Source organism: Anser cygnoides, chromosome 25 (genome assembly GCF_040182565.1).
Source record: "Anser cygnoides isolate HZ-2024a breed goose chromosome 25, Taihu_goose_T2T_genome, whole genome shotgun sequence".
NCBI classification, from domain to species: Eukaryota; Metazoa; Chordata; class Aves; order Anseriformes; family Anatidae; genus Anser; species Anser cygnoides.
This window is the reverse complement of record NC_089897.1, coordinates 1,872,500-1,899,496: the sequence shown is the minus strand read 5'-3', so window position 1 is coordinate 1,899,496 and position 26,997 is coordinate 1,872,500. Positions and strand designations below refer to the sequence as shown.

The following is a 26,997-nucleotide window of genomic DNA, read 5'->3' as shown; positions in this document are numbered from 1 at the left end:
TAACGCCCTGAGACAGTGGTGCCAACGCCTGCGTGCCACCAGCCCGGCCGCGCGCCCAGGGGACTGCGGCGGGGGCCCCGGCCCCAGATCCGGCCCCCAAATCCCCAAACTCGTCCCCAAAATCCCCAGATCCTGCCCCAAAACCCCCAGCTCTGCCCCTCCCCCCCCCCCCGAGCCGGCCGCCATTTCCCGCTCGTTCCCGGCGCGGGCGCGGGCACCTGGCCACGCCCCTGGCCACGCCCCTTTCCTCCAAGCCACGCCCCCTTCATTGTCCCGCCCTTTCCCATTCCCCGCCCCGTGTGCGTCACACGCGCCGCGTTACGTCACACGCGCGGCGCCCCGCCCCCTCCCCCCAGTCCCCCCCCCGCGCCATGCCGCTGCCGGAGGCGGCGCCGGCTCCCTGCGAGCCCCTCCCCGCGGCGCGCGAGCGGGGGCGGAGCCTGCAGCGAGCGAGGGGCGTGGCCTCCGCGGCTCGCTCCGCCTCCAGCAGCAGCGCCTCGGGCCGGGGGGAGGAGCCAGGAGCGGCGCTGGGCGTGGTGGCTCGGCGGCGGCGGCGGCGGCGGCGCGCGAAGCTCGGCGCGTGCGCGGCGCGGCCCGGCGTGGCGCAGGGGGAGGCGGCGGCGCGCATGCGCGGGGGGCCCACGGGGCTGCCGGCCATGGAGCGGAAAGGTGCGGGCCGGGAGGGGAGCCCCGAACCCCCCCCCCCCCCCCCCCCTCCCCGGTAACCCCTCCCGGTTCCCTGCCGGCCCCCCTCACCGCCCTCTCCTTCTCTCCCCGCAGTGCTGGCGCTGCAGGCCCGGAAGAAGCGGACCAAGGCCAAGAAGGAGAAGGCGCAGAGGAAGTGAGTGGGGGGCCCGGCCTTCCCCCCCCCCCCCCCCCCCCCGAGGTCTCCTCAGGGGGCTCCTGGGCGGGCGGGAGGGGCACGGAGCTCGCCCCCCCCAGCACCGTCTGGCGGGACCGTAACGGGGGGGAGGCCTCGGAGGGGGGGGGTCTCGGCCTCCAGGGGGGTGGGAGAGGCCGGGCCTCAAGGGGGGAGGCTCGGGTTCGGGGTGGGGGGAGGTCTCGGCTCCTCCTCACGGGGACGGGGAGGCCCCGCCGCTCCCCTACCGCTTGTGGTTCCGTTGGGGGGAGCCCCGGGGGGTAACGGAGCCGCCTGGAGCCGCTCGGAGGTCCGTGAGGGGGCTCCGAGCCCCAGCCCGGGGCTGTAGGTGCCCATTTCCCCCCCCCTCAGAGCAGCCCCATGACCGCTGGGGGTAGGCACCGGCCTCCCTTTGCTCCTTCCCCCCCCCCCCCCCCCCCCCCTTTTTAAAGTCTTATCGCAGGAGCCGAGCGCCTCGTTCGCGTCCTTCTCTAACTTTGATGCTCTCGTGCGGCTTCCTTCCCACCGCAGGAACCCTGCAGGGCCTTCTGTGCGGTGAACGGCTGGATGCAGATAGGAAAAAATTAAAGGATCTCGACTAAACGCTAAACAACGGCTTCCAGCGGGCCGCCCTAAGTGCTGCATTCAGTGCTGCTTACGGATTCCTTCCCAGTGAGCGGCGATGTAAATCCCCGAGCCCGTTCTGTAAATGCCCTTTATTTCTGTAGGAGCTCCGTACCCGCCAGCTTTTACGCTTGCTGGTGCACGAAGTGAGGCTCGGGGTGGGCGGGAGGTTCTGGGTGTCTGTCTTCAGACCCGTAGCGCTTTCTTAGTCACTTCCTCTGACAAATCCCACGTCTTTTTAGAACTTCTCGGGTTGGTTTTGTCTCCAGCAAAAGGTTCGGTTGTTCTCAGGCAGGGCTCTGAGGGGTGAAGAGCGTTACTCTCTCTCTGGGAGATGCGTGTTGTATTTCCCCACTGTTTTGTACGTTTTCTGGTATCTCTTGAAGATAACCTTAGCACAGTTTTTGAAGAGCTTCTCCTTGATCTTTGTGTCCTAATTTCCCAATGAATAATCACGTGTTTCATTTTCTTCTTGCCTACTTTCATTTTTTTTTCCTCGTCCAGCTGCAGGCAACCAATGCTGACCATGTTTGCAGTGGCAAGGACTGTTTACGTGTTAATCCTGAAGTTGTTGAATGATAGCTTCCAGTGCCGGCGTGTTTTTAATAAATAAAGAATCCTCTTTAACCGCATAGCTAGGGCAGGTCCTGTCCAGTGCTGCTGCTTGATCTTGCCACTAACCTTGCTTTGAGGGGAGAAGTATACTGCTTGTAAAACGTTGTGCTTACCTTCTGAAACTAGATGCTTCAGCTCTGTTTTCTAGCACTGTTTTATTAGATCTTACCTTGGCAGTTAAAGAAGCTCGCAGGCACTTCATGCTTTACGTTGCACAGTGCAAAAGACCCGGCGTCAGCCTCTGATTTGGAGGCCCAGCTGCAGAACCGTTTACGCTATTTAAATACAAAGCTGCTCTGCTTAAATCTTCTAAAATAAGCTTAACTGCATTGTTGTAAGGCTTTCTCCATAAAATCTAAACTTGACGCCACGTGAAACGTCCTCCGTGTTCGATGGCATTTGGTCAGATCACTTGTAGCTTCTCCTACATGGAACAGCTGATTTTTAGAAGATTAGGGTTGGCGAGTGTTAGGAACTGCCTCGTGGGTAAGTAAAAAGGCAAAGAATGTTCTGAAGGGATTTAAAGCAATTCAAAATTGTTTTCACTTTGGAAGCGAACTATACCTACTTTGTGTTTTTATTGTCGATCCAATCTGGCTAAAAACAAGGAAAACAACACTTAAAGGTTAAAATAATTGTGCATAGTATAAAACTGGAAAATTGTCTTTTTCATCATTCAGTAATGAAAATTGCAGCTATTTAGGTTCGGAGAAGACCAGGCTAAATTGTTTAAACAAAGTAAACCCTTGCAAATACTAATTACAATTCCATTTATAAGATTTTTTTTTTAATGGCAAGGTCAACCAAGTTGTTTGTTCTCTGGGAATCCTAGTCTGTTCCTCTGACTTCTTGTCCTACTGTTTTAAAAGCTTTATTTGATAGCAATGAAAGAGTGAGTGCGTATCCCAATGTTCTCTTCTGCAGAAAGAGAGCTGGAAAAGGTGCTTGGTAATATGAGGGTGTGAGGTACCCGTGTCTTCCTGCTCCAGTAAGTTACCCCAAATCTGCTGGTGGTCTGGAGGAATCACTAAACCAGCTCTTTCAAATCTCTTTAGGAAGCTTCTCCTAGCCCGATCGTCTCTCCTGCCTCTGCTGCTGCGGAGTTGGGAGGCTGCTGTGGCTGCGAACCGGTCGCCCAGCTCCGTTTCTGTGAGAGTGGAGGAGGAAGAGGAGGGAGGGCAGGGAGAGTGGCGGCTGAACAGCTGGGGGATGAAAAGCAAGCCCAACTACAGGGAGACCCTGAGGTCTAACGCTGGCTGTTGGCTTGCTTTGTGGCCATGAGGGAGACATTTATTTCATTTTCTTCTCTGTCTTTTCCATCATAAAGGAAATAGAATTTAAATTGTTTAAAATTCATTCTAGAAAACGAGAGACAACTTTCTGTTTGGTCTTCTTCTTATTTATCAGTGTCAGGAAATACACGTGTCAAAAAGCTCTAGTCCCTAATACACCGTGGGGAGTTTGGCATGTAGGCTACCGCGACATAGGCTGCTGCCAAAAGATAATGTTGCTGAAAGCTATCTGGAAAGTATGGGATATATTAACTTCATCATTTTGTGAGGCGGGAAGATCTCTGCCACTATCAGGTGATTCCCAAAGTTGTTCAAAAAAGCCTTTTTTAACAAAACAAAACAAACAAAAAGAGCTTGTAGGCTTAAGGTTTTTTCTTACTAAATTTTTCTTAAGTTTAACCATACGCTTGTCAGGCGGCTGGATCTGATGGGGTGAATTCAAGTGGTTGTTTTTGCCTGATTGTGCAAAATCCGGAACAGTTCTGCGTTTCTTGGTTTGAGGCAATTACTTACCCCTCAGAGCTGAGCAGACGTGCTGCTAGGTGCACCGTTTGCAGCAGTGCTTGGAGAAGTCGGGAGCCGCGCCGCGCTCTCCTGGGGACGGTTCTGGTGCTGGTTTTCCTCCCGTGACTTCTAGGGAGCTGAAAACACCCTTCCTGCGTCGCGGAGCGTTGTGAGCGGTGCTGGATGGGCAGAAAGGTGCGACGGGTGTGCCGACAGCTCCGGCTTTCGTCAGCCACAAGGCGGCTGCTGCCGTGCGGGGCCGGTGGCACGGAGCACGTGTGGCTGTAACGCCCGGGCGCTCTCTGTGCCGGGAAGCAGCAGCGCGGGCTAGCAGGAGGCTTTCTCAAGGCTTGGTTTTTGGAGACGCCCCCTGGGTACCGCTTGGATGGGACTGTTGCTCTGAGTTAGCGCTGGTGCAGGTGGAAGGGCTGATAACTGCCCGAAGCGATGCTGGCACGTGCGTTTGGGTAGTTTCATTTCAAAGTGTCGTTTCCTACGCTGTGAGACTCGTGCTGTGTGAACGAGAGCCCAGTAAGTGGGGAAGATGAGGGGTTTGATACAAAATTATGCTTCTGTTTGACCAGAAATACAACTACAGATGCATTTTCCCAATGGCTCTGATTTATAATGGAATTAGGCGCTTGTGACTAGTAATATTTTACTTTTAATTCTGGTCTGTGGCTTTTTTCTGTCTGCATGGTTGCAAGCACTCCATGATCAAGTTGTTCTTTGTCCTGGAAAAAACAACTCCGGGTTACTTCTGCGATCAAGACCCAGGGCTTAAAAACTAGGCTGAAAAATAACTGTCCAGATTCAAAGCACTTAAACAAATAAGGAACAGAACAAATAGTTGCGTATTATATCTCATTTTTCCTGAACTGAAGAAAATAAGTGTGTTATTAGAAGTAGGCTACAAGTCTGTCTGCTGTCTAGTTAACTGGGTGTTTCATCAAGCCTAGTGTCCTGCTTTAGCAGTGACTTATGCTCCAGGAAAAGCTGGCCTGGTTGTGCACAAAACCAGCAGTTCTGTGAGTAGGGAGAGAGGGGGTTGAGCTGAGTGAGCCTCGGAGCAGAACGTGTTATTGCTGCAGGCACAAATAACTGCAAAGGTAACGGTGGCCGTACGGCTGTAACGTGTGGTGTGTTCTGAGAAAGGTGCGTGACTGCAGTGCTTTCTTCTCATTCGGAGTGCGCCGATGAATTTGTTTGATCCTTACCGGCTTTGCTGAGTGGGAGATGTTTTTTCACAGGGCTTTAAATTATTCTTCAAGCTCCCTTTGGTGCTGGAGGGAGAGCAGCGGCAGAGTTCAGCTGGTGCAGTGCCACCGCCCTGATTCCTCTCCCTCTTCCCAGCTGGATGTGATATTCAGCATCTTCAAGGCGATGTTTACAATTATCTGTAATCTTCTGGCCAGATTCTTGTCATGTGGTGAAGCCTCGCGTCGTTCTTCCTCTGCAACTGAAAAACAGTAGAATCGCTAGATGCAGACAGACCGGGAAGTTGGTAATCTTTCTGTCTTTACGCTCTTTCCAGTTTATTACTGCATTTCTTGCTCCTATCACCTCCTTGCTGTCTTTGGAGAGCCCTGGAGTTCTGACAGCACACTGCAGTTCCTCTTGAAGTCTCATTTCCTCTTGCTTCTTGAAGACTTTGCCTGGGATCGGCATCTCAGGTTGTTTTCCCCACTTGTCTTTCATAATTAATACCAGGGCCACGTCTTTTGTAAGTATTTTGAACGTACATCGAGAGTCAGGACTTGATGCCTCGCCCACGAGGTTTTTCATTCAAATCCAGAAGCGATGATCAGACTTCAGCATGACAGGACATAACGTAAGCTCTGCTGGTTTCCATGGAAGTCCTGGGTTTGTGTAGCTGGGATGGCAGACGCTTCTCCAAACAGCTCGTTAAGTGCTGCTGTGGGGGAGTAGCTATGGGGAGCGAGAAACTTAATTGCCTCTGTTATTTGTACATCGGCGGCATTGTCATGTGAAATTCATTATTACTTACCTTCAGACTGAACTCCCACTGCTCTGCTAAACAAAAGTGTGTTTCGGTGCCTCTGCTTTCAGTTCTTCTGGAACGAAATGTTCCCAAACTGGTCCTGGAGGTTCTCAGCGATGATCCACGATCGTTGCTTCGATTTCCAGCTCTAGCTCTGGAGCGACTGACCTACAGCAGCAAGCACGGCAGATCCGCCGTCCTGGCAGCCGCTGCCAGTTCTTTATTCAGAAAAGTAGGGGTGGGAGAACGAATGAATTGCGCCTAATTACAAAGTAATGGGGGTATAGGCTCGTAGCTCCCCCACAACATATGCTTCTCCCAAATTCCCTCAAACACTTAGAAAATTGAGTAGAAGGGGTAAGGTGTACACAAGCAGGGAAGCACTTCTGCAATACAGACCTGAATTCATGCTCAGAGTTTGAGTTTAGACAGTGGCGGTGTTTATTGAACGCAAGATTTGCTTGCAGACCTCCTTCAGGTAAGCACGTTGGAGGCTGGCAGCAGAAGCAGTCGTGCTTCTGCCTCGATGTGCCTTAACACGGTCCTGGAACTGCGGGCACACCGAGGAACAGCAATGAGATGCAGCCTGGCAAGCTCGCTTCCCTTAAAGACACGTCGTCTTGATGCACAGATGTGAAAACGGGGGAGAGATTTTAAATCTGGGCTTTTCACCACGCCATATGGAGCTTCAGGTCTCTTTTTTTTCCCCCCGAATGAAAACAAGAAACCCCTGACAGCACTCGAAGCAAGGTCTTGCCCTGCTCTACAGCCCTGGAAGTCGTTGGGCGGGTGGTTACGGTGGAAGGGGCGTTAGGGTGTTCTTATCCTGGTCCTACGGGGTGAGCCGGGTTGCTCATCGCTTTAAATTTCACCAATGAATTATGTTTAAGGATGGAAGTTTCACGTGTGTAACTCCAGCTCCCGGAGAAGGAATGACAACTTCTAGTGCTGCCGGCGGCGTAAAAATCACTTAGGAAAGCGATCGTCCTTGGCTTCCTGCAGACGGCTTCAGACCCCTCGATACCAAGGGCACGGCGATGTGAGGTGGAGGGAAGGACTAAGGAAAGCGTTTTTCCTTTGCTCACACGTGAGATTGATGGGTGTGACAAAAGTGATTTGGACTAGATGTATTTGCTGCCTTTGGTGAGGGCAGGAAGGGTCCGGATTGTATCCCTTCAAAGCAGGTAGAAGCGTAGCGCGTGTTTCCAGTGTTTTAAGGACAAGGGAAGAGCCTTCTTTTGAAGAAGTCGCTGGCCTCGAATAGGAGACCCAAGCACCTCTCCCAAGCGTTTTGGTACGTAAGTTACCAGGGTGGAGGAAACACGCCCCGAGCTGTGGCAGCGAAGCTGCGTGCGGAGGCAGTGCCGGTGCCGAGCAGCGTGAACAGCGCCGCTTTTCCCTTTTTTTCCCTTTTTTCTGTGCTCACCCGCAGGATGTGCTCTCCCCGCTTTGGCTATTTGAGCCTGCTTCGGAGCAAACCTGCAAGAGCGCGCCCCTCGTGCGACCAGGGCTTCTTCATGTGTCTTAACCTTACGTTTAGTGGGTGGGCCAGCGAAGTGATCCCACGGGAGACAGACACGGGAATGCAAATCTGTTTTTTTTCTCAACTCTCTGGGGAGACAGACGAGGGAATACAAACAAGTTTTTTCTCAGCTCCCTGAACGCCTTTGTAAGGAGCGAGCGATCGAAGCCGTGGTTCCTCCACGCGGCTGCTCTGTCCCCGCTGTGCATCGCAGGGGCGAGCGGGGTTGTTGGGCGATAAATGCAATGAACGAGGAGCAAAACGGTGTCCACAGAGGAAAACCTGCGTGTTGCTAGCACCTCTTCCACCATGAAGAGCTCTGGCAGCTCTTAATGCAGCGAGCTTTTCAGGTATGGAGTCAGCTGAATCTAATTCTTAAAACTCTCGGTGTAGAACTGCAGAGCCGGCCTCCGAGCGCCTTCTGCTCACCACCATCCCTTCCTAGCAGAGTCTCTAAATTATTACTTGCTAGTGTCGCGTTGCTGCTGACCTGCTTCCCCACGGCTCACACAAACGAGCAGGCCGAACAGGGCCAGGAGATGGCCAGGAGATCTTCTGCATCATCTGAGGAAGATGAGAGGGGACTGGCGCTGCGCAGAATGCTCGCTTCTCTTTAAGATCTGGTGAAGGTTTGACTCTTCCTTCAACTTTTTATGCTGCTTTTGACCGTAAAGGATGTGTTTTTCTTGTAACCCTGGTTGGGAGAGGCTTGGAATTACTTCAGAAAAGGCGTTTTTTCTTTGAACGCCCTTGCTCTCCCGTGTGATCGTACCGGCACCTCTGTATCAAAGGGGCTGGGCTGCCGGCAATTACCATCAGCTTCATCCCGGCTTTGAATCCGCTGAGCCACCGCATAGGCAAATAAAACCGGCTTGTGCAGGAAGATGAAACGAAGGATCTGAGCGAATCCCTACGTTTCATTAGAGGGAAGATCGACGCAGGTAAACATCAAGAGGAGGAGACGTATCTCTTCATGCCCGGCCCCCCAACGCACCAAATTTGCGGGAGGGACCGGCTGAGAGCAGCCCCCAGCCGTGCTGCGAGGCCCTTTACCTGCAATGCAGTGCTGGGCATCTGCAGCTAGGTGGTGGAGGCAGAGCCCTCGCCTCCCTCGCACAAAGCTCCGCTGCGCTCGGGGAGAAGCAGCCCCTCCGCCTGCCCTCCATGTCCCCTCTCCTCCCCGGCAGCGTGGCCCCTGAGCTTTGATGGCTCTTTCCAAAACGGTTGGGCTGGCTCCGGGAATATCTTTATCGATGGGAGGCCGCGCTTCGTGCAGGTAGGTTCCCCCTCTTCATTTATTTATTTTTTTGTTTTTTTTGTCTCGTGACTTGCAGTTCTTCAGGCAGTCCTGAGAGAATAAGGACTTTTTTTTGGGGGGGGGGGTCTCCACTACAGGTTCCTGTGAATTCCATAAAAGAGCTGGCATTTTGCCCTAGTATTGCTGTTCTATCTCCTTCGGTAAAATACTGCTTTGTAGTTGTGGGAAAAACTGCAAATCCAGTGAATTCTGATGACGAATCAGTGCATTGAGGGAGCAAAAGTAAAAGGTGATAGAAGTGTTTTCAGGTAGAACAGGGGTGGTTTTAAAAAAGTACCCTAAACCACTAGATTTTTTTTAAAATGTAAACCATTAACCAGTTTTTCCCAAAGGCTTTTTATCTGTTTGTTTTGCAATATTGCTGAAACTGCTGTCATTTTTAAATACCGGGTAGGGATTTTTTGCTGTCCTTAGCAGCCTTTTGTGCCTGTTGGAGAGCTGCCTGCGTGAGGGACGCAGGCAGCTGAGGGCCGGGGGTTTGTGCATCAGCTTTTCTTTGGTGTTAACGCCGATCTGCACCGATCGAGATTCCTTTAATCCCTGTCTGCAGTTGGTGTGGCCGCTGGGGGAAGGAGGTGGTGGCATGATACCTGGTGAATTTGCCCAGGAAGGCAACAAACGAGAGGGTCTGGAGATGATTTCATGAAGCAAACAGCGCTGTAGGAATGGATGTGACCTGAATACAGCTCTCTCTCGTATTTTATAACCTATTATGCCAACCGGTGCTCCACAGGAATCGCCCCGGCTCCCCGGGACAGGCTGGGATGGGGCTGCAGGCGGCGTTGCGCGCGGGGCTCTCGGCGGCGTGCCTCACCAGCCCCGTCTGCGAGGGTGCAGAAAGCTTCCGAGCGGCTGGGTTCGAGTGCTTCCAGCACCTTCTTCCTTCGTGCGTGAAATTCCCCTTACCGAGAAGCACCGGGGCGGCGGGGCAGCGTGATGGCTCTGTCCACATCACTGGTTTGGAAGATGAATCTGCTTTTGAGTCCGTCCTTCTGTGCTGCGTCTTGCACGGCTACAAAAATCTGGAAGCAGCACTGGGAGGATTACTCCTCGCTGCTTGTGCCACGGGTGTGGCTGCTGGGCTTCAGTTCTCCTTAAACTCTCTATCCAGTTCCTTGCCCTGCGGCTCCTTGCCCTGTTCATAGGGTCTGATAGATCTTAGCATCCAGTCTCCCCTTCAGCCGTTCTGTCCGCGGCCCTTTCTTGCCTCCCTGCTCTAATGTGGGGACGGTGTGACTGTACTTTGCTTGTCCCCGTAGGAGTGCAGCGCTTTTAAAGTACATTTCTGGCCTCCAAGACTTTTTTTCCATTTTTTTTTACCCCCAATTCATAATTCTGTGGCTCACAGGGGGAAGAAAGATCTATTACAAGCCACCTTGGGGCTGGATCAAGCTCCGGGGTAGCTGATAAATGTCTCGATAGCCTGACAGCAGCAGCAGGTCTGTCTGTCCGGCGGTCCTGTGTTGTTCAGGACCAGGACCCCGCGTTGCTCATCCGTTCCTGAATTCCTGAACCAGGGCTTGGTAGCTCTGACAGCAGACCAAAAGGAAACGCCGGGCGGTGCGGTTGTGGCGGGGATGACGTTGTGGTGCGTCTCTGACGTAATGAACTTCAGTCCCTTGTTGTAAATGGCTGCAAATTCCGTCGTGGTCGGATCAAAAAGGGTGATCTCTTCCTGTTGTGCTCTGCAGGTATGGCAGATACACATCGATCTCACGTGCAGAAATGTATTTAATACGCGATTTCAGCAGAGTGCACGCGTAGTAGGTAAATGCTGAACGTGCTTTCTGTTGCGTGACCGCTACAAAATGAAATACTACGGTTCTGTCGTAGCTGAAGGTCGGTTGGTACGGCCAGGGTATGACGCCCGACTCCAAGGTAGGAGCTGTGAAAGCTGCATCCAAAAGCCCACGTACATCAGCGTATCCCCTGGCGTAACCAGTGGCTGTTTCACCAGTTAATCCTTGGAGCAAAATGAGGTGCGTTTGAAGGAGGGTGGTGGAAGGCATCAGTTACATCTGCTGCTTCCCTGGAACAATAGCTTCAGTACAGGAAGCTTCCACTAATTCACAGTGACAGGCTCGTTGTGAAGAATGTTATCTTGTGCTCGTACGTCACTGCTGTAAAGAAATAAATTTTGGTACCCACCTCTTTGGACAACTCCATCTTTTTTTTTAAGATTGTACTTCTAGGAAAAGGAAGCTTAATGTTGGTGTGCAATACTTGGCCGTTAAATCTTGCCAATACACATCAGCTACAGGCATTGTTTTCATTACAAACGCTTGCTATCTACAAAAGGATATTGAAAATTAAACTTTGTAGAGAATTGACCGTTCCCTGCAAGGCTTTGTGAAGTAAATACCTTCTCTATTTCAGTATTGCCGTGTTATAAACTGTTATAAACCGTTGGGCTGGCTGGGAGCTGTGTGCTGTTGAGAAGAAGGAATCGGGGCACGGCAGGGACAGCAGTGGGTTTTAGCTCGGGGATCTCAGTGCCCAGGTACGAGGGCACTGCGGTGGCCTTTGCCAGTGGGATCTTCGTGTGCAGGAACTGAGCTGCGCCCTTGGTGTCAAGTTAGACGCAGAATTAACGGTTTTATTTATGAATGTAGGAGCAGGAAAAAAAAAATACCCCCTCGGTGCCCGATTTCAATCCCTGTCCAGTCTCAAGCTCTCAGGAGGATTTGCGGAACATCTCTGTGCTCCCGCTCTGCGCAGTTCAGAGCTGCAGCGAACCTTGGGCGAGGAGACGAGCTCGGGTGCAGAACTGGAGGAATCAAGGGCAATGTTCGTGATCTTAGAGCTCTGAAGCCTTTGAAAAAGGGTTGTTAAATGGTCGTTTCATGTCTAGATGAGGGCAAAGGGTACAAGTTCTAAAACAAGATTTAATTCTTAGTCCTTTGGAAAAAAAAATCAAATAGGTGCTGGTCTTCAAAATAGCATTCGCCAGCATGTAAATCTTCAGGTTTGGTGAGATAGCATCTCAAAATCTTAATTAGCTGTAGAAAAATCCTCACTGACTAAAGGGAAAAGAGAAAGAGATTAAAGAAGATAAGAGAGATAAAGAGATAAAAGAGAGATAAGAGATAAAAGAAACTAACGTTTTCATGGAATCGCCAAGCTTGTAACTCACCATTTTGTCTGGACTTTCTTTTTATTCTACTATAAAAGTGAATTCAGGACCTTAAATTGCATTTCTCGCTAGTGTATGAAAAGCCGTTCATATCTACCTTAGGATTAAAAGCAGGTAAGTGAAAACCAGTTTATCTGAAGGCTGAGGAGTGCATCTCTATTATCAGCAATCCCTTCTATAAAACGTAAGCTCCTGAATTGCAGTGTAACGTGTGCGACTTAACTGTTCTCTTTCAGACCCGACACTCAGCACCGGGGCCCTGCTGCTCACTCCGAGAACGATCTTCCAGAGCAAGAGGAGGAAATCCTGGGATCAGATGACGATGAACAAGAGGATCCAAATGATTACTGTAAAGGTGAGAACTCACCTGTTTGAGGTGTAGGTTTTTCAGTGTAATGGAGACCTTCCTTAGTTTTCCTACCTGCTGTTGGGAGTGAAAATAAGACCATCTCTGATTATCTTAAGTGGTTTTTGAAATTGCGTGAAGATAATCACATCTCTCAAGCTAACCTGAAACAGAGAAATGTTCTCTAAGGTAGCCTCTGTCAGTCAAGATTTGAGTTGGAGAGTTGTTTTCAGTGCATGTTCAACGCTTCTAGCTTCTTCTCTGTGCCAGAAGACTTTCAAAATCAGTAAAAGCAGACAGTCGTTTTTCTGATGGTGGGAAAAAAAATGAATGCCGCTTTCAACTAAACTTCAAATTATTCACTCTTTCCTTTTAAAAAAGTCATCATCTTAGTAACCATGCATCAGATAACTTTGTGTTTGCAAATACAGAGCAAATGGAAAGATTACAATGTGTAATTCAATACCAAGAGGGTCAGGCTTATTCTTTTTAATATAGCGAATTTTTTAAGTAGCCGGAATGCTGATCATGCAAATTCAGCTGAGCAGTTAGAACTTCTGTTCTTCTGCTAGTTCTGTTTTCTGCAAGGGATGGGAGAGAACTAGCATCTTTCGCTGGCTTTTCATGTGTTCATGTTTCAGCCGTGGAATCTTCCTGCATAGTCCCCAGCTGAGGGATGCTAGGAGTACACAGCTTTCCTATTTTCAGTTGTGAAGTTAAATGTCAGTGTGCCTTTCAGGCAGGAGAGCAGTTGCAATGGAAGCTCTGTTGGGATCTTGGCTGGAGTGCTCTCACTTGATGGGGAAGGAGCATGCAATAGCAGTGCTGATATTCAGAGCATTCATAAGCTGCATTTTCCAAGGGTTGTTAGCCTGGTGAACTTCAGGTGCTTTCACTGAAGAATTTTTTTTGTGATGCTGCAGCAACGATCTACATTGAAAAGGAGGAAAAGTCAGTCATTCTAGCTCAGTTTCATTAAAAAGATACTTTTCAGTCAAATAGAGAGCTCTTCACTGCTCTTCCTCTAATATGTTGTATATTTGTTTGGGCAAAATCCAATTAGGGAACCATTTGCATTTGTTTATATGATTACATATTTAAACACATCAAATAAGTCTGCCTCGAGTTGTGGTGCTTGTTCCCCATACCTGTTCTTCAGCACTTGCGTGCTCTCTTGCTATATCAACTTCCCACTGTTTTTTCTAGGTGGTTATCACCTTGTGAAAATAGGAGATCTCTTCAACGGACGATACCACGTGATTCGGAAGCTGGGATGGGGCCACTTCTCCACTGTCTGGCTGGCCTGGGACATCCAGTAAGTCTTTCTGTCTTAGCCAGCGTTTCTGGCAGGAAGCCCCAGGGTTGCACAAACGTGCATCTGTTTGTATTTAGATAAAAACAAAACGTGCCTGTCTATATCCTGATACAGAAGTTTCTTTTTAATATTGTTCATTGTTGATATTAGTTCATTTTGCGAGACATGACTAGCATGGATGCTTAATAAAAAGGGGCCCAAGTCTTCACAAGAGTCCTTAAACCTTGTTTTTCCATGATTTTGTAAATAATTCCCTTGCATACGAGAGCTACTCACTATGATCCTGGAGAATAACTTCTGTGTATGAGTGCTAACAGTCTCTAATTTACTTACCGTGTGTGCATAGAGGGAAGAGATTTGTGGCAATGAAAGTGGTGAAGAGTGCAGAGCACTACACAGAGACAGCACTGGATGAAATCAAGTTGCTAAAATCGGTGAGTGCCTGAGAGCAAGGCTCAATTTAATTTGCTTTTGGGAGTTCAGATTAGTCAGATCCTTGATCTTTCTGGATTATGTGGCAGTAAATATTTTGGGTAAGAACCTCACGTTATTGCAGTAGATCTGCTCTTCAAAATATATTCTTGCCTAGTAATTACCTTAAGGCATGCAAAACTAACCCTCTTTTTCTCTGCAGGTCCGCAACAGTGATCCAAACGATCCCAATAAAGAGAGAGTTGTTCAGTTATTAGATGACTTCAAGATTTCAGGAGTTAATGGCTCTCGTATCCTTGTTTTTTAGAAGAAAGGCGTAGAGGTGGGAGTTCCCTGGGTAGCCATCACGTCAGGGGCTGGTAAATACTGCCTCTGCATCCCTTTCACTGCCCGAGGAATCCTGCTGGGAAATCATTGCCCTTTGTGAGCCTTAGAGCTGCCTGCAGAGCTCCAAGCTGGAACGGCCACTGAGCCTGACGTAATATGCATAAGTCACAGAGACAGTGCTGCTTAGTCATGCTTTCAACCTAAGAGCTGCTGGCGTGGCTACATCTCAGTTCTGAATCAGGACCGAGGTAATGTCCAAGGTACCTTTTGTGGCAAGAGTGCCCATCTGTCTCAACCCTTTAGTTTTGCAGGCAGCCTCGTAATAACTCCTTGTTTAAAGCACTACAAAATGTCAGGACCAGTAATTAAAAATAGCAAGCGCATACGCGGTCTGTAACTTGATAAGGTGGTTTTCTAGCTAGGGTAGCATCTTACCTTGGCCTTTACCAAGGTATATATACCAAGAGGTATAAAGTGTATTGCTTTGAAAAATCTCCTGCGGTTCTGGGAATAACCTTCTAGTAGGCAGTTATTTGTGGGAAGTTGTAATAATGAATCCTTAAAGTTTGCAAGTTAGCCTTTTTTTTTGTATCTTCCCGCTTTGCAGCATCTTGAACATTATTTCAGTGGAAACTACCAGGCTGCAGGTTATAAACTTTCTAAAGCTCTTTGAAAATAAGTAGCCCCGTAACATATTTCCTCAACTTTTTTCCAGAACCTAGCACCGAGCAAATGTTGACTTGAGGTATTACTCTCACTTGTGAAACGCATGCTTCCTTCAAGTGTAGAAGAAAATTAGTATAATAAAATCCTACAAGTGTGGCTGTTAAAGCAAAAGCACGCTACTGAACGTGTCAGTAGTGACTGTAACTGTTTGAGATCTTATAGACAAATAATGTAAATATTATTGGAGTCCAGGCTTGTAAAAAGTTTGTTTTGCTGGTAATGAAGCAGGGTGGAGGAAGTAATTTAATTGTTCTGAGGATGACTTATGAAATGGAAATTTGATTATATTTTCAGGTGCTGCTGGTACAGAGAGATCCGGCATTGAGTTTTGCCCGGGGCAAGAGTTTAAACAGTTCCAAAGCTTACATTGTTGGCTTGAAGCTGCTTCAATACTAGTAGGAAATACTAATGCATGGCTGCTTGTGTAGCTGGCTTCCACCCAAAGCAGGAGATTGCTACTGCTGCTTTAGGACCATTGTTGTAACCAGCTCTGTCCTTCTGTATTTTAGGTTTTGGGTAAAACACTGATGTGTGTAATGGGATGCTGCTGTTAAGGAGTGCAGCTGCTCTGAGCTGTGTCAGAAGGATGAGTTTTCGTTAATGCAGAAACAATTGATTGGTATGGGCTTATTTTGATCCTTAGTCCTGGGAATTTAGGGCTCCTTGGGTCAGGATGGCCATCTTTTTCCTTGACTTAGTTCCAGATATCTGTATGGTGTTTGAAGTTCTAGGGCATCATCTACTGAAGTGGATCATCAAGTCAAATTACCAGGGGCTTCCACTCCCTTGTGTCAAAAAGATCATTAAACAGGTATGTTCTGGTTCTGACTGCGCTGTTACCCTCGACCCACTGAGAACTCTTTCATGGTGGGGCAAAAAATTTCAGAAGAAAACAGAAATTAAAAATCAGGGGTATGTCTCTCATGCAACAAAGTTGTTCTTGGGTTATTTCCTTTCTCTCCTACAAAAACCTCCCGCTACAGATACATATTTTCTGTCACTTAAACCATGATAGGAGGTCAGCTTTGCTTTTACCCTCTTCTTTCCCTCACATGTGCAAGTAATTCTTTTCTTAAATTGTCACAGTAAGTACAGTGCTTAAGGATGGGAAAAGCAAGAGAAACCTGTTCTTCCTACTGGCTGGTTGCCTAAGAAGAAACATCTTTCTGTGTGTGAGGTAGAGGGGAGGAGGAAAGTATGATTTTATTGTGGGGTATTAAAATATTATTTTCAACTGCAGTAACTTAAGTTATGAGGCACCATTTTAAATTCATAGTTAAAAATCTTTACTCAGATCTGTGTTTTCTGGAATTCTAATAACCACTGGTCACGTTAACACTAACGTGGAGTATTTTGAAACAAAAATCTCCTCGAGGTTTGCTAACCATTACGGGCAGTTTTAGAGTTCCTTGCCTTTTCTAATAGTTGATTTTCTTCTCTCTTGTCTGCAGGTTCTTCAGGGGCTGGATTACTTGCACACGAAGTGTAGGATCATTCATACAGATATTAAACCTGAAAACATTCTGCTGTGTGTGAATGACCAGTATATCCGCAGGCTGGCTGCAGAAGCAACAGAGTGGCAGAGATCTGGGGCTCCCCCACCATCCGGCTCTGCAGGTGCTTTTTTCAAAAAAGTTGGTGCTATTCCCCCAACCCTCCTCACCCCCTAAATCATAACTGATTTCATAAGGGAAAACTTCCAAATTCAGTACAGTGGAACAATAATGCGAGTAACACTTGCAAAAGCCAAACGTAAGTTGTGTAGTTAGTCATTTTACCTCGAAGATGCTCAGGAAGGTAGTCATTAATGTAAGAAAAATGGAGGGAGGATACATTCATGCTGACAGCTGCTTTTAATGCAGGTATTTTTTTAATCTATCTGGCATAGATAAGGTGGTAGGACAGTCAGTCTTGTATAGAACACACTGCATAAAAGCTAACACACTCAGAATACCGCTAGAGTGAAAAATGTAGTGAGGTGGTTCTTGCGTTTTCTACAAAGGTTTATCTCCTTTCATTGCATGATGCTGGAAAATGCATTTGGGGAAGTTCTCAACAAGGTGATTTACGTGTTAGAGCTGTCAGTTCGCAGAAGTCAGAAAACTTTTAACAGGAACAGCTTCCTTGATGTGCTGAGGTCCCTAAAGAGCTGAGGGCAAAATTTCAATTGTTCCTCTTGAGAATATCCATCTGTACCTGCGGGTACTATTCAAAAGCTACTGCAGTGCAGATTGGAAGGCTCTGCTGGTCTTAATTTTAGAACATCAGCATTTAGCTGAGCTTGTTGCAACATAGCTTAGCTGGGTTAGGTTAGGAAAACTCCCTTAGATTTGGTATTTTAATGTTTTGGTTTGCATTTTCTTTTCGGTAAGATGCATAATATGTGTAGCAAATGAAGCTGCATGACAGGAAGTGTAAGTCTTCGGTATCAGTCAAGCAAGTGTGCAATCTGTGATTTTAATTATGCATTTACTCTTTTAATGTTTTCTCAGTTTTTTAATTCTTGCTGTAGTTTCATAGAGAAATGAACATTTAAAGTAACATCTGCTGATTGATACCTTTAAAGTGTTGTTACCAGATCACCTAGAAAACACCTTAAGATAAGAATCTAGTTGCAGTCTTTGAATATAAACATACTGATTTACTGCTCTTGCTTTCCCTTTCAGTGAGCACTGCACCACAGCCAAAACCAGTAAGTGTAACAGCTTTCATGTGTAAGTATCTGTCAACTTCTAAGTAGCACCCGCATTGTCTCATAATCCAGTCGGCATTAAGGAAAATCAACCTTATAATAAGATCAGAAGGAAAAGCGTGATTTGTGTGTGTTGTAGACAAAAGCACCAGGTTCAATGCTGTCTTGGAAATGTAGGTAGGTCTGTCTCAAATATAACACCATCAAATAAATCTCTTTGGTGGTTTTGAGGTCTGTTTGACTGTCTGTAGAGTCTGGGATCCCTCATTTGGTGAATACTGTTGGTTTCTCAGGACATAAATGCAGTGAGACGAGCAAAAGACAACTACTCCAAGAAGCTTAATATTTGCTTTGTGTCTGGGAGGAGAACTGTCTCCGGAGTTTTCATCCCAGACTGCTTTCTCAGATCTAGAGTAAAGTAAAACTTGGCTTACCTTAGATTTATTGAAATATGAGATACTAAGTCAAATTTCCCTGCTTGCTTCTGTGTAGGCTGACAAAATGTCAAAGAACAAGAAAAAGAAGTTGAAAAAGAAGCAGAAACGTCAGGCTGAGCTGTTAGAGAAGCGAATGCAAGAGATAGAGGAAATGGAGAAGGAAGCAAGCCCTGGGCAGACGCATCCTGAAGAGGAGGAAGAAGCTCAGAGCCCTCTGGAAATGCTCATAAAAGTTAGCCCACCAGATGAAGAGGTTGGCAAAAAGACAGGTATGGACCTAAAGTATTGCTGGAGTAGCAGAGCTGTGTTCTTTCACTCAATGGCATGAGTAGAGTGGGCATTCTTAGGAGAGGTGGCCGTTATCATTTAACATGTTTGCATTGCATTCTACTCATGTAAAGAAGCTGGAAAACTTACTTTTCAAACTAAATAAATGAATGATTGTGTAGAGTTATATTTTGAGAGCTATGTATTTCTGAGGCCTTCTTGAACAGCTTCAGCTATTACTTTGTTTAGACACGCTCTTCTCCTTTTCCACTCTTGTAGCTGAAGTCATTGTGCACGAGCAGTCTATTCATATGGAAGGCAATGTGGAAAAGTGCGTAACAGAAATAAATTGCAACGGAGTGATACAAATGACGGACTTCCCAGACTCTGGCAACCAGGGGTCTGTGCGACTTGAGGATGACCTTCACAATGCCAATGACTGTGGCGATCACCCTCACGCCCAGAAGAAGGAGAACTTCCATAGTTGTAATTACAGTCAGCGAAATGGTGACACGGAGAACAGGCCTCAAGCAACAATGTCGGACTCGTTCGTGCCCTTAGTTTCGGAGGATTCCATGGTGTGTCAGCCTACGCCCAGCGAGCAGCAATCATTCAACGAGCAGGAGATCAGCCATTTGCAAGAAAGCATCCGGACAGAGATCCCTTCGGAGGACGAGAATGAGAATAATAGCCCATCAGATAACAAAGGTACAAGAGGAGCCGCGTGAGGAAGGGCTCCTTTCTCCTCGATGTGGGGGAGCTGTATCACAACACTTCATCAGATATTAATAGAAACCTCCATTTTGGTGGCTGAAGTGATCAGAACCACCTTTTTTGAACCTTTTCCTGCCAGGAGTAATTTACCTGACAGTCCTACCCCGAGACATTCTGCTGTTTGTACCTTCCAGTTGTAGCCGTACCTTAATTTTGACTATCAAAAGCATAAGTGCTTCTGCTTCAGTATGCTGATAAACACGACAAATGTGCTTATACATTTGTTTTTTGTTATAGGAACATTCCCTCCTTTATATCAGGTATCGCTATAGTTAGAAGCTTAAATCTACAAATTGAAGCTTAAATCTACAAATTGTCGCTGGTTGCTACATTATAGGATAAGTAGTTAAGTGTGTTCTGATTGTTCTGTTCGTACCGTGGAGTAAAAGCTAACTGCTCTCGGTTACTTGAGATGAGTAAATGGTTTCCCAGAACTGGAAATGCAAGCAGACTGAAACAGTTTATACAGCGTAGGGGAAGAAGAACACTTCAATAATTCTGTTTGAATATGATTTGTTTGTGGGCGTGTGTGGGAGCTGCAAAGCTTGTAGGATTAGAAGATACGATACCCGGTAATGTACTGCAGTTAAAAACAAACAACCTGGAACATGTTTAAAAACCTGCATCAATTGGTAGATCTGTTTTTGTATCCTCGAGTCAGGGTCAGGTCAAGTATATCTGCATGGAGAAGGAGGCAGAAACTCACATTTGTAATTCTCTTTTAAACTTTTCTGTAGCGTTTTCTTGGCAGTGCTGCTAGGGAATCGTGTGAAAAAGCAGCAAGTGAAACTTAGACTTTGAAATTTGGACAGTGTTTAGTTGGGTGCCCCTGCTAGATAACTAGGTGTGTTTGCTTCTCGCAACTCTCTCCCAAATTGCTTTTTGAGAGCTACAGCTGGAGGTAATTTAGTGACTTAATATTTTTGCTCTCCACCACGTCCATTGAGGTTTTTCCCAATATATACTTTAGCTCTTGTAACCGTCTGTGTTTCTGCAGTGACTGATGGCTGTGTCAAGAAGATGCTATTATCTGTGGACTCCCATCCTTCAAGGATTTGGGAAGACTTCTTAAGGGTTGAGAGGCTTGTTTAACTTCTGGCAGTGCCCTTACTTAAAAAGCCTGTCTTGATATAGACAACCTTTAGGTCTGTGCTGGAAAACAGTCACTCCTGCGTATGCTTTCTTGCCCTTCTGCTTAATGGTGGTGACTTTTGCTCATAGATTGAGGTTGACTTTTATATCGCAGGCTTTAGGGAGGGAAAAGTTCAGATCTGAAAGCAAAATCTCTCCTGGGTGGGGATAGGGCTGTAGGATTTGGATGACAGACGGTGGTACTGTCCATGTAGATTTAATCAGCTGTTGTACTTGTTGCCTCTAGGAAAATCGACTGCTGGGAATTTCCTTCTTAATCCTCTTGAGCCCAAGAATGCAGATAAGCTTAAAGTGAAGATAGCCGACCTCGGAAATGCCTGCTGGGTGGTAAGTTTAAAATCTTTTTACATTGACAGTTTAAACCCGCTAATTCATTTGCAGTATGCCGAGATTGAAAAGAATCCATAAAATAGATTCTATTTTATGCCTGCTTGTGAGAGCTGTGATAATTTGAAATCGTTGGGGGGGGAAAAAGAGGAAGCGGGGAGCAGGGATACAAAGAAAGAAGCTGTCCTATAACATCAGACTTCAGCCTGTGTTTTGGGTGCCTCTGGTCATTAGATTACTTCTTAATAGGCCTTTGAACAGCGTCACGTCTAATGTGTAGAAATCTGCATATGTGAAAATTCTGAGGGAGTCTGTAGCTCCTCTGGAGGAAGTTGAAAAGAATTGCTCTGCGCCTAGTTGTGTAGTTTATTAGCTTGTCAAACCATCTCACTGGATTTGCGAGCACATGAAAGAGACTCGTAAATGGTTTTATTCTTTGATGATTGCCCTGTGCTGCTTTTAAGTGTTTCACATTTCAAATGGGAGAAATGTCTATTTCATATGGCTTTTAAAATGGCAAAATAATTGAGGTCTTACAGGAAAGGAAAGCTTCAAACTCAGGTCGATGGCAGGCTTGCAGCATCTGGCAAGGCTGCTGTCCCTGTGTTGCTTTACCTGCCTTCACGTCGCTGGATCATGGCCTCTCTATCATGATCTGGTAGGAGAGGGTGCAGACTCTGAAACTGTCTTCCCTACTCTGCCTCTTTGCTTTGCTTCTAAATTGCCAGATTTTTACTTAAGGGGTGTCTCGTGTAGACCATTTAAACCGTGCTTGTAGGAATACATGGAAATATTTAACAGAGATGTAAAATTCAGTTGAAGTGTGATGGGAATGAGCTTTGATCTGGTCTGGCCGTCCAGGTTATTGATTCTTTTCCTTTAAACCATCTCCAGCTGTGCAGTAAAACGTTTGTTCCGTTTAGCACAAGCACTTCACTGAAGACATCCAGACAAGACAGTACCGATCCCTGGAGGTGTTGATAGGATCGGGGTACAACACCCCTGCTGACATCTGGAGCACAGCGTGTATGGTGAGTGGTGTCAGCCGGGGGCTTTCAGACCCCTGCTCTGGAGCGTTTGGGGAAAAACTCATGTGCTGTGCACTCTGGACTGCTGAATCACTAGCCAAGTCTGGAAGAAAAAAAAAAAAGAAGGAAAAAAGCTGCTAATAACAAAAAAACCCACCCATCAGTATTTCAGCCAACATCCAGACTTGCGAAATACCATGTTTCCATACCAAAATTGGTTTATTTTTTTCTGCTACATGTAGCTTTTCCCTTGAAAGTCAGGGTTTTGCTGTACAACACCAGCAGATTTCAAATACAACTACGCTGTAATGTCATTCTTTGGAAAAACAAAGCAACTATGTAATTTTGAAGATAGTCTTCATATAAAGAGCCTTTTTTGCTGCATCCAGTCTTGTTTCACAGATGTCTTTAGTATCATTTCGTATTTTAATCTCATGCATCCTCTGCATGTTTGGAGTCATAATCTGAGTAATGCTGAGACAAGGCTGAAGCTGTTCCTGTAATAGCTGGCAAAGGTAGTGATTTAAAAAAAAAAAGTCAGTTACTGCGTGTGCCTCTTTGGTGTCTCCATTCTGTGTTTTCTACAAATTACAGCTTGGCTTTTATAGTTTAAGCTTGGAAAATATTGAGCGAAGTCCTTTTCGCTGTCTTGGAAAATACTCTGTGATTTTGATGGATGTGGTAAACATGGAATGCAGTTGGGGCATGTTGTCTCTGCAGGACGTGGGGCCAAAATATTACAGTGGTTACTCTGAGTGCCTAATTCAATAGTTTTTCTACAGCAGTCCTTACAGAAAACTAAGAATACAGAAGGTCAGAGGTACTGTTAAGTGAATATGTAAAGGGTAAATGTGTCATGGAATTCAGGAGTGGTAAGTGGAAATGAATGCCAGGTTTTTTCCTCATTTCAAACATGTTTTTCATGTCTATAGATGAATGTTCAGAGATGAGCTGTTTGAAAGATGTCCTTCTAACATAGGAAGTTTTGGGGAGGGAAAGCTTTGTAAAAATATCGGTAGAGTTTGGACAGCACTTTGCAGAATGCTCTGGAGACAAAAGAGAAGCTAAGCATGTGAAAAGCCTTTATTTTGTACAATTTCACACAAGCTTACTGTAGTACGGTGCGATCCAAAATTTATTATAGATGTGCCTATGATGTTTTTTAATGCAGTTATTAAAATGTTACGAAGTAATGGCTCATTTTAAGACGGTAATGGAATATTAGAATTTCCCAGCTTATTCTTTTGACCACTTTGCTTCTGTCCAGCATGCTTCTGGCAGAGACACGCAGAATCAACCTGCAGTGCTTCTAACAGTGTGTGAAGTGCATTAAAGTGACATAATGTGCCTGTTTCTGTTTTAGGCCTTTGAATTAGCAACAGGAGACTATCTGTTTGAGCCTCATTCTGGAGAAGATTACTCACGGGATGAAGGTACGTTTGGCTAAGTCTTTTCTTAAAATGGGGCATGAAAGGCAAAGGATCCTTCTTCAGAAAAAGCCTTCTCTTGTGGGATAGCAATGTAAAGGCCCATTGCATAAAGATTATTTATCCAAATTACTGATGTTAAGGGACAACTGTGCTTGACTCTTTGCAGTTCTTGTTCTGGTGTTGCCTGTTCCTTTAACCCCTGGATTCTTTAGCTTCTCAAACTGATCATCCCTGCAAACGTCCCCTTTTTTTCCCCCACCATACCTCTTAACTTTTTGTCCTTGCGTGTTGTAACCTGATTTCAGGTGCATCCCAAAGTGACTTCTGAAGGAGGTAGCATCTTTGTCTTCAATGTTCCAGGGAAGGAAACTGGGGTATAGAGAGAGAGCTGTCTTGTGTGGATGTCATATTGTCTTCTCTTTTGAAAAAATGCAGATCACATTGCTTTGATCATAGAACTTCTGGGGAAAATACCTCGCAAGCTCATTTTAGCAGGAAAATATTCCAAGGAATTTTTCACCAAAAAAGGTAAAAGGAAATGAAGCAAACGTCACTTAACCCCTTGCCCCACACCCCAAATACACAAGAATGCCTTGCTGGAAATCTTTAAGTCTTTCCTTTGTTTTACGAAAGGCTTTCTCTGTAAAACTGCAGCTAAATATAAGGCATTCTTGTCTAACTGCTATAAAAATATAATACATCTTTATATAAAATATTTATATAAAATATGTACTCATCTTTAAAGTCTTCACTAGACAACTTTGTTCCATTATAATTACTTACCTAGAGCCTTGAATGCTGAGATATGTTGCTAAGGGCACATTTTACCTTGTTGCTAATCTTAAAGCCCTACGTAGCCCAGAAGAAATTCTTGGCTTAGTTAATTCTATTTAAAAATAATAAATAATTAAAAAAAATCAACTTCTATTAGTAGTGTTTAGCTTCTTCCAACAGTGCTGCATGTACAGCGTGTATTCCAGTCAGTGGCACAATGTTTATCTGTCATGTCAAACCGTATAACTGGTGATTTAATAAAGTTAAATAATATTTGCTGATATAGGATCAGAAAAAGCAGGAAAGAAAAAAAAGTACGTCTTGAACAATCTTCAAAAGCAGATAGCAAAGTGGTTTTAGTATCATTTTTCTTTCATCAGCATGCCCCACAATTGCATCTTCCCTGTGCTCAACTGATTGGAAGAGTTTTTGAATTCGGTCTGTGCTGTTGGCTGCTTGGCATGTCCTGCAGGTCGTGGTCGCGGAATGGCTGAAGTGAAACCTGTTTGTCTTGGCTTTCAGGTGACCTGAAGCACATCACCAAACTGAAGCCCTGGGGCCTTTTTGAAGTCTTGGTGGAAAAATACGAGTGGTCCCAAGACGAGGCAGCTGCCTTCACAGACTTCTTACTACCAATGCTGGAGCTGATCCCGGAGAAAAGAGCGACGGCAGCAGAGTGTCTCAGGCACCCCTGGCTTAACTCCTAGAGGCTTCGACCCAATGCCACAGCACTACACTCCGGTTTACAGCATAGCATACACACACCCAGCTGCCCCTCCCCAGAGCCGTTTTTTTCCCTTGTTCATTTTCAGTGTGAAGTTCTTCCTTCAAGGCTTCCGAGATTTTAGATAAACCTAACCCGTTCTGCTGAGGCTGCTTGTGTGACTCACTGGGGGCTCCCCTCAGCCAGTGGGCATCGGCTGCGTTTTGCCTTGATTGGGCTTCGCCAAAGACTAATTAACCAGAACACGAAGCTTTTCCTGAGTCTCCTCACCGATACGCGCTGTCTGTTACAGATGTGAGCTCACCGGTGCTCAGATTTGCTCCGTTAGCTAAATCGCTGGGGGATGTGAAGGTCTGAACTCATCCTCATCTCCCTGACTCAGGAGTCCATTTCCCGCTGTTCACCCGGTAGCTAACAACGGGGTGAGAGGTAACAGATGGCACCGAGGCGGTGTTAGTTCCTTGTAGAGCAGAGACCTCAAAATCCTCCATCATCTTCTAGGTGTCTGCTGTATTCTTTGCTTTCCAGTCACGTAATTTTTCTTTAGTTCTAGCTGCTTAAATCTCTTGAAATGAGCTATTTAAATCTAGATTTTTTTTTTTAGTATCATTTGCTTCTTCCTCTGAAGTGCCCTGTCCCTTTACTTTTCCCCTTCCTGTGTCCAGCTAGTCAGAATAGTTTCTGAATTCAGTGATGCTTTCTCCTTGTTCTCTAATGCCTGAGCCTGTGACTAGAAGGTGACAAGGAAAATGAGCAGAAGCTGGAACTGACCGAACGCACAACCCTCAGCATACAGATGGGCGCACCCTTTGGCTGCAGAGAGGTAGCCTTGTTGCAGGCAACTTCTAACGTTTCAGTGAGCTGTAAATTTCTTGGTTTTTATCCCTTTCTGCCACTTTTTTTTTTGCCTTGCTTGACGTGGTTGCTGTACCAGTGACAGATTGGCTTTCACTGATGCAGCGTATTCTCTCTCAATTTTCGACTGTTTGCTTTTTTTTTTCCAAGAAAGGGCAGCAGCATCGGTATTACAGCCACACTATAGCCCTTGGCTTCAGAACTCAGTGCTTGAAAGTAAAGATTTCCTTTAATTTTGCTTCAGGTGCTGGCCTTCAGAAATAACCTTCAGAAATAACTTCCCAGGATGGGATTGCCTTTTATTTTCTGGGGCGTCAGCACAAGGAGAGGTGGAAGAGGATTCCACATCGATACTGGATTAGCTGTTTCTAGAGTTCCCCCAACTAATGATGTCCTGTGGGGTTTCTCTATCACCTTCTCAGAGGAGGCTGGATGTAATAATTGAGTGGGTTAATTTTTAAAGTTAAATCACTGTGGCGTTTGTTAGTTTTACGATGGCTCCTTCGAGCCTTGCCCCTCCTGTTACAGACGCAGCGTAGCCTACTCTCGAGCAACGTTTGGCAGTGTTGAGACTTCAGAGGCACATCTTTACCCTGGACCAAACAGGCCTTTGGATTCGTGGCAGCTCTCAGAGCACAGAAGTTGCCGTACCGGAGGCCGCGCAGATGCTATCCGAGACGCTTCCGTCGCCAAAGCTGCCAAGACCGCTGTTACACGTCACTTTGTGTGTGTGTGTGTGTGTGTGTTGGAAATCCAGGTTCATGAGAATTCATTCATAAACCTTGGGGTCGTTTAATCCACTTAAAGAGTTCCTCCAGCCCGGTGCCTGGCTGGGCTGATTAACGCAAATCATGCTGCATGTTCTTGTAGGGGTAGGTCAGGTTCTCTATGCATATAATCTAGACTTAAAGGAAGGTAACGTACCAAATGAGTTTGGAACTGCCGATCTGACTTTTTTTTTTCCCCCTTTCACCTGGAGTTTTTCCAGCTGCGTGTCACTTCCATCTCTGTTACAGGAGGACTGCAGACAGGACTGGATTCCCAAATCCCCACTGTCCACGTACTGTGAAGTTACATTGGCAGGGCAAATGATTTCTGTTGTCTCGAAAGGTCACCCCGTCTCGTGTACTTCAGGCTGGCTGCTTAAAGAACTTTTCCTAGAAGGGGTTTGCACACTTGGAGAGCCCCTTCCCATCCTTCCCTTCCCCCTGGCACCCCTGCCCGGAGGAGGACGTTTTTTTTTTTTTACCGTGGGAGCCAAGGCTGGAGCCAGCTCGGGAGTTGAAGACCTGCGGAAGCAGCTGTCGGGATTCAGTCTTGTACCGTGTGCTCGTTCACTTGGGGGTTTGTTAAATTTCCAAATTGCCGTAAAGTGCTCACACTAAAGGATTTGTACTTGCTGTGTCAGTCTAAAACCTGAAGGAAAATACATTTTTATTCTTTCTACTTGGGTGCTTTGTCTTTTTTCTTTGTGAAAGCCATACAATAAACAGATTATTTAATAAATAAGCCCTATTCCTCA

At 46.3% G+C, this 26,997-nt stretch overlaps 1 protein-coding gene across 2 annotated transcripts; it reads left to right on the top strand.

Moving 5' to 3' along the window:
* Positions 1 to 356: 356 nt before the first annotated feature.
* SRPK1 (SRSF protein kinase 1) lies at positions 357 to 26,997 on the top strand. 2 transcript variants are annotated; one of them, XM_066983105.1, is made up of 16 exons: positions 357 to 669; positions 781 to 841; positions 12,106 to 12,224; positions 13,422 to 13,530; positions 13,877 to 13,964; positions 14,165 to 14,252; positions 15,720 to 15,826; positions 16,467 to 16,632; positions 17,682 to 17,707; positions 18,200 to 18,413; positions 18,691 to 19,119; positions 20,564 to 20,664; positions 21,588 to 21,695; positions 23,056 to 23,125; positions 23,558 to 23,650; positions 24,419 to 26,997. In XM_066983105.1, the coding sequence occupies exons 1-16, from the start codon at positions 372 to 374 to the stop codon at positions 24,601 to 24,603; spliced, it is 2,262 nt and encodes a 753-aa protein (XP_066839206.1). In that variant the 5' UTR covers positions 357 to 371; the 3' UTR covers positions 24,604 to 26,997. The 2 variants fall into 2 exon arrangements, with proteins under 2 accessions (XP_066839206.1, XP_013052462.1); XM_013197008.3 differs by lacking the exons at positions 357 to 669; positions 781 to 841 and adding an exon at positions 7,947 to 8,694.